This window comes from Hydra vulgaris, chromosome 12 (assembly GCF_038396675.1).
Source record: "Hydra vulgaris chromosome 12, alternate assembly HydraT2T_AEP".
Taxonomy (NCBI): Eukaryota; Metazoa; Cnidaria; class Hydrozoa; order Anthoathecata; family Hydridae; genus Hydra; species Hydra vulgaris.
This window is the reverse complement of record NC_088931.1, coordinates 18987348-18994200: the sequence shown is the minus strand read 5'-3', so window position 1 is coordinate 18994200 and position 6853 is coordinate 18987348. Positions and strand designations below refer to the sequence as shown.

The 6853-nt window shown below is 32.4% G+C and overlaps 1 protein-coding gene across 1 annotated transcript; it reads left to right on the top strand.

Annotated features, from left to right (window-relative positions):
• Positions 1-399: 399 nt before the first annotated feature.
• Positions 400-1608, top strand: LOC136087995 (piggyBac transposable element-derived protein 4-like). Its single transcript, XM_065811631.1, has 2 exons — positions 400-1222; positions 1337-1608. Exons 1-2 carry the CDS (start codon positions 400-402, stop codon positions 1606-1608), a joined length of 1095 nt encoding a protein of 364 aa, XP_065667703.1.
• The last annotated feature ends 5245 nt before the right edge of the window (positions 1609-6853 follow it).

The following is a 6853-nucleotide window of genomic DNA, read 5'->3' as shown; positions in this document are numbered from 1 at the left end:
CAATCAGTAAAGATTTTGCGGGATGATCCTCCATCATAATCAATTATAGAACTTTCTAGACTTTCAAGGTATTCGAATTCATTTTTAACCCATTAACAGCCCATGCCGTAATAATACACAAATCCAAAAAGGTTTCTAAATGTCCATGTCGTAATATTTCGCAAACTAAAAGTGATTCCTAAATGTCCATGCCGTAATATTACGTTTTAGTGCATCTTCTTATAATTTATTTCTTTTTATGAGTAATTATATATACTTTTATATTTTTTTTTATATTTTGTTTTTATGAGTAATTATATAATTATTATACTTCTAATCGTCACAAAATTTACTAATGCATAATTAATAAGCTTTTTATTCAATAATTTACTTTTGCACGTGTTCACTTCTATTTTAAATATGGCAGACAAGCAAGTTTTTTCAGTGCAAAAACCATTAACGAAAAAGCAAATATTTACTCATGAGAAAATAGAAAAATATATATTCGATAAAAACGAGGAGTTGAGTGAGGTTTCAGAAGAAGAGTATAGTTTATCTGATGTTTCTGATGAAAAAAATTTCGAACCAGAGATATTAGAGTTAGGTTTAGAAAAAGAAATGCCTGCATTGGTCGATGCTCTTAGTTCTAGTGACAATTCCTTAGAAAATGTGTTTCCTGGCTCATACATACCGATTTGGAAATCTGCACCTTCAAATAATAGAGTTCACCCCTTTGAATTTACCGGTATTTCTGGGTGCAATCAAGATATAGTCAAAAATGATCCTCTTTATTTTTTTGAGCTTTACTTAACAGATGAAATTTGTGAGTTTATTATTAATGAAATTAATCGATATGCTTCCCAAACTATAAATAAAAACGAATTATCAGTTAAATCCAGAATGAGGCGTTGGTTGCTGGTGACAGTTTCAAAGGTCAGACAATATATTGCAATTTTTTATATCAAGGAGTTCTTTGGAAGCCCACGTATGAAATCCATTGTTTGCAAACGACGTATCCAAAATCCATTGTTTGCAAGTGCTGGTATTAAGTGGTTGTTATCCTATAACAAGTTCAAGTTAATCGATAAGTTTATTCATTTCGTTGATTTTACCACATTACCAAATAAATATCCTGTTTTATCCAAATTAAGCACAGTATGGGATTATTTGACAAAAAAATTCCAAGAGGTGTATACACCTACACAAAATATATCAATTGATAAGTCACTTTTGTTGTGGAAAGGTAAACTCTCTTGGAAACAGTGTATTCGCAGCAAAAGTGCCAGAATTGGTATAAAAACTTTTTCATTATGCGAGTCAGATTCAGGATATGTGTAAAAATCTATTTTATATACAGGATCTGAGCGAAATAATACTCTAAGTTCAGATTATCGCTACGTTGCAACAAAAATTGTTATGTTTCTTATGGATGGCTTACTTGATCAGGGTTACAAACTTTACATTGACAACTTGTATTTTCCCTACGAGCTTTCATCAGTATTATTGCTAAGATCTACAGATACCATAGAAACACTTCAAAAAAACAGAAAAGGTTTACCTATTTCTATCCATGAAAAGTTAAAAAAAATGAATGCAAAGTTCTTTACGAAGAAAAAACAAATATCATGATAACACATTGGAAAGATAAAAATGTCAACTTGCACTATTGATGGGGATAAAAATATTTTAAGTGCTGGGAGAGAAAAGATAGTTCCTTTAGTTATTGATGATTATAATCAAAATTTGGGAGGCGTAGATAGAAGTGACCAAATGATGACATCATACGAAGTTGAAAGAAAAAGTGTAAAAAAGTGGTACAAGAAAGTGTTTACTCATTTAATTAATCAAGCAGCATTCAATACACAAATAATTTGTAAAAAAATGGGTCGTAATATGACACCTTTAAACTTTAGAACAATGTTAATCACATCGATGATTCAACGATATGGCCAACAGCCAAAAAAATCTCACTCTAGATTAGTAGCAAACAACTTCTTACTATTGATTGACCGAAATTTTCCATCTTATGTGCCAGAGTCTGAAAAAAATTAATGCTCAGAGAAGGTGTATGGTATGTTACAAACACAAAATAAGAAGAGATTCTAGATATGAATACGAAGAATGTGATGTAGGACTTTGTGCAGCTCCATGTTAATGACTTTTCACACAAAGACTGAATATTAGAACTTATTTTTTGTAAACATTTTCCATTAATATAGTATGGTTATAAATTCTTTTACATTAATAATAGTGTTTTTTAGTGTTTAATAGTGTTAAAATAGTAAAAACTTTTTTTAATTTAAAAATTAAAAAATTCGAAGTTTTTAAAAAGCCGGGACATTTAGAGACCACTTCAAAAAAAAACAACGCAAAATTTATAGCGACCGTTTTTTAGAAAACGCACGGACTGTTAAAGGGTTATTATCAACTCTTGATCAAAATAAAATAAATAGCAAAGCACAAGGAATTAATTATTTACATCGGAACTTATATTTAAAGTAGGACAGTGGATCTTCTTTTAGAGAAACAGAAGTTTGAAGACCTGAAGAGCTCTGTCTTTTCAGGTCTGATGATTGATTAATTTCCAATGGTGGCCGAGTAAATCAATCCAGACGACAAGACAGAGCTCGATGCTGATCACCTCTTATCAAAGAACTAGGACTGGTTTGCCTCTTAAGTGCGCACCAGCCAATATTTACGCAAAATGTATAACTTGAGGATCCCGGGTGTTGCTTTTTGAAAACAAGAACTATTTTCCGTGTTATACCTGGTCAACTTCATGTTGAGATCACCGACTCTAAACCAATAAAATAATATTAATTATTTGTTACTGATGATTTATTACATCATTTAGTTGTTTAAACTAAACTTTTCTGATAACTGAAAATTAGCAAACCTTAAACTAAACTTTTCTGATAACTGAAAATTAGCAAACGGGAACCCTGTATTGTATCGAACCACTTAAGCCGAGCATCAACTCAATTTTATTCGTGAAAATAGTCTTTTTTCTCAAACTTATTTTATTCTAATGAATACCATTCTTTATAAACAAAATATTTATATAGACTAGAATTAAATAAGAGTAAATTGGAGATTACCAGTTTTGTTTTTAAGAAAATAGTAGACAAAGCATTTGCGAGTTTCTGCGCGTGATTTTATTGAAAAAAAATGGTCTGCACTGATTGAAAATGTAGTATTACGTCACTCGATTTGACAGAAAAAATATGCCTTTTTTTTTTTTAACATCTTCGCTACCAACAAGGCTGCAAGCAACCACTAATTAGAGTTGGAAGTTACTGGAAGAGAAAAGTTGAAGATTGTAGAGCAAGATAACGACTGACAGATCACAAACCACTTAAAAAGTTGCAAATTATATTAATCAGGAAAGCAATACGAAGAAATCAAATTCCAAAGAATTAATGTTCAAAGAAAACTTCTTGAGAAATAAGAGTTTTTGGAGCACTTAGGAACAGTAACAGAAAATGAATGAGACTTAATTAAATGACGAGTAACACGAGAATGTATTTTAGTAGATGGCACAAGAGACTCTTGCTCTTTAGAGCAATGAGTATTATAGTAGATTGTATAGTAGAATTATAGCGCCTTTGTATAAAAGAAAAAGAGAAGCAACATTACGACAATGTGATAATGGTTGGAGGTTAGGTGCAAGAGCAGCTCCAATTATGTTTACAATGCGTTTTTTCACCTTGTCTATAAGAGAGAAGGCATCATTAGAAGATCCGCACCAGGTATGGTATTAGTATTCCATACAAGGCCGTATTTGAGATTTAAATAGATAGAGAATAAGATCCGGAGTAAGAAATTGTTGAGCTCGAAAAAGAGATGCAACCTTAGTAGATGCTAAATTTGCTACGGATTTGATATATGGTTTCCAAGAAAGATCGAAAGTAAGAGGTAATTCTAGAAGATTACCGTTCTTAAATATAGAAAGATCTAAATTATTGCAATAACTATTGGCTGAAAAAAGTTGAGTTTTATCTGAATTAAAGTTCACCAGCCAATGCGAGCCCCATGCTGTAGCAGAAGTGAGATCCTTTTCAAGCTCTAATGCCCCCTCCAAGCAATCAAAGAGAGTTAGCTTTTTATCAAGACAAGAATAAATGGTAGTATCATCAGCGAAAAATGCCACCTTAGGTGCGAAAATGTCTGGAATATCGTAAATTAAAAGTAGGGCCAAGGATTAAACCATGAGGAACCTCTGAATTTACAGAATAAAAAGAAGAGTGCTGTCCATTGAGGACAACTTTTATACTACAATTGGAAAAGAAGGATTCAATAATCGTAAAGGTGTTACCAGATATCCCGTAAGAAGAAAATTTATGGAGAAGACCAGCATGCCAAGCTTTATCAAATGCTTTAGAAATGTCAAAAGCGATGGTCTTAATCTCTCCACCTATATCTAATGCACGATAAAACCTATCAGTTATAACTGTTAAAAAATCAGCTGTAGAACGAGAATATCGAAATCCATATTGATGATCAGAACGTAAGTTAGTAGATTCCAGATGAGAGATTAAGTATTTGGTAATTAAAAATTTAAAAACCTTGCTTATGATAGGAAGAAGATTAATCGGACGGTAGTTGAACGAATCAGATTGCTCTCCAGAATTTTTAACATGGTTAACAGATACCGCTTTCCAGCAGGCTGGAAAAAAAGACTCTGATAAACACTTGTTGAATAGTTTTGAAAGTATAAACGACAGCTCCGGAGGACCCTTCTGCAAGACTATAACAGCTATGTTGTCCGGGCCACAAGCTGTATAAGAATCTAAGCAGGAAATCACTTTAGATACAGAAACTGCAGTGATACAAATGTCAAGCAATGGATCAACCTACTTGACGGCTATATCAGGTAGAACGCAACTAGTGGTATCAAGAGATCATATTGATGAAAAGTTTTTAGCAAACAATTCAGCTTTGTCTTTAGGTGAGGCGACAAAGTCGGAACCATACAAGAGGTGGAACTACATATTTGCCCTTATTATTGATACTTTTAAAGATTCTCCAGAAGTCACGAGAGCCTATTTTTTGTGATAAAATACAAGATTTTATGACCTGAGAATAGCGGGTTTCGGCATTAGACAAAACCTTTTTACAATGGTTTCTAGCAGTAATAAACATACGTCTGTTTTCTGCATAATTTGCTGATAGATATGGAAATGACGTTTTCGATTGGCCATTTTAGCGGCATAATATGAGGAAAACCATGGAGAAGAGTAAGGCTTGAGCTGAAATTGTTAAGAGAAAATAAAAGATTCCATGCCAGTCTGAATCCTCGAAGTTATGTAAGAAGCACATTTCTCTACAGGGAGACGAAAGATTTCTACCCAAGAGCCATTATAATGAAAATCACGGAAAGAGTCCCATTCAGCTTTAAGATAGTTGTAAGAAGTACGATGATAAGGGGATTCAGACGATGAAGAAGAATAAGATAATAGTTTTAGAGAGATCAAAGTGTGATCAGAAGCACCTTAGGGTTAATGTGGAGAAACTGACCACTGACTAGAATCAGAAACAAGACATAAGTCGAGTAGAAAAGGTAATTGATTCGGGTTGTCTGGAAAGCGAGTTGAAAAGTTGACTATTTGAGTTAGGGATTGAGACAGGCAAAAGTTGTGGGCTTTAATGCCTGCAGAGTCACTGACGATAGAGCCAAGCCATTCAGTGTGATGAGCATTAAAATCACCAACAACAACAATATTGGCTGATGGATAAAGAGAGAGGGATAGGTTAATATCATCAGAAACAGCATTAAAAAGTATGCTGTCTTGAGATGAAGTAGAGCGATATAGAGCAAAGAGAAAGACGATAGAGTGAAGTGGTGATAAACGAAAGCACATAAAATAATAGTCAGGCCAAGCATATGACTATTAGAGTCTTTACAAATTAAAGGAAAATAACCATCAACACTAAGATCACAAGATGTGACAGCAGAACTCAAATTGTTTTAACAAAGAGCAAGTAGGTCTGGTGAGTTTTGAAAGTGATAAGACTCAACAAGAAAAGTTATTCAAAGGCCACGAATATTAGTGAATAATAGGTTTAGAGAACTTGGTAACGACGATGATTTTTTGTGTTTTACAGTTTCTGGTACTTTATTCATTTTTAAATTTCTTTAAGAACTTGATTCAAAGCTTAGATCGTACTCAATACACTGTTTAATAGCCCAAGCAATTGCCTCATTACTATTATTAAACCCAAAGACGTAGCAAAGGGTTCTGGCCTTGGCAGTATACAACAAAATTACAAACAGGGACACCATTCATGCGCAACATGGCACTGTTAATACTTTGATATTTTTCAACTGTTAATTGAATCAGCCTCTCTGAGAGCTACCACAGAGTTCAGAAAGCTTAAGAGAAAAAACTCAATACCGGTATTATATCGATATTGAAATTACTCATTATTAAAATACCGCAGTTGAAAAATGATTTCAGTATTGGATGCACTATTTGGTATATATTATAAATGGTAAAAGAAGGTATTAGGCTTTTTTTTTTCATATACTTACAGTATTTAAATACTTAAACTTTTTACTAATCTTGTCACTGTGTGGCTTTTATTTTGCAATTATTTATTTTTACATGTTTTACATTTTTAAACTTTTATTTTAATTTTAAAAGGTGCCAAACATAGAAAATTGTTTGCTTCTGGTTTTTATAACAAAATATAAAAAAATAATAATTATTATTATTATTAAAACAAAAAAATCATGACAATTAAGCGTAAAATAAACATAAACATAATAACAGAATATATACGGAAATAGACTAAATTATATAGAATGAAGTACATTAACTGAATATATATGGAAATTGATTAAATATATATGAATATATTTGGAAATTTGGCA

What these genes read in the sequence shown, in the direction of transcription:
- LOC136087995 (XM_065811631.1), top strand. Translation starts at nt 400, where the DNA reads ATGGCAGACAAGCAAGTTTTTTCAGTGCAAAAACCATTAACGAAAAAG. An exon ending in GTCACTTTTGTTGTGGAAAG is followed by an intron (nt 1,223 to 1,336) that starts GTAAACTCTCTT and finishes TTTTATATACAG; the next exon opens with GATCTGAGCGAAATAATACT.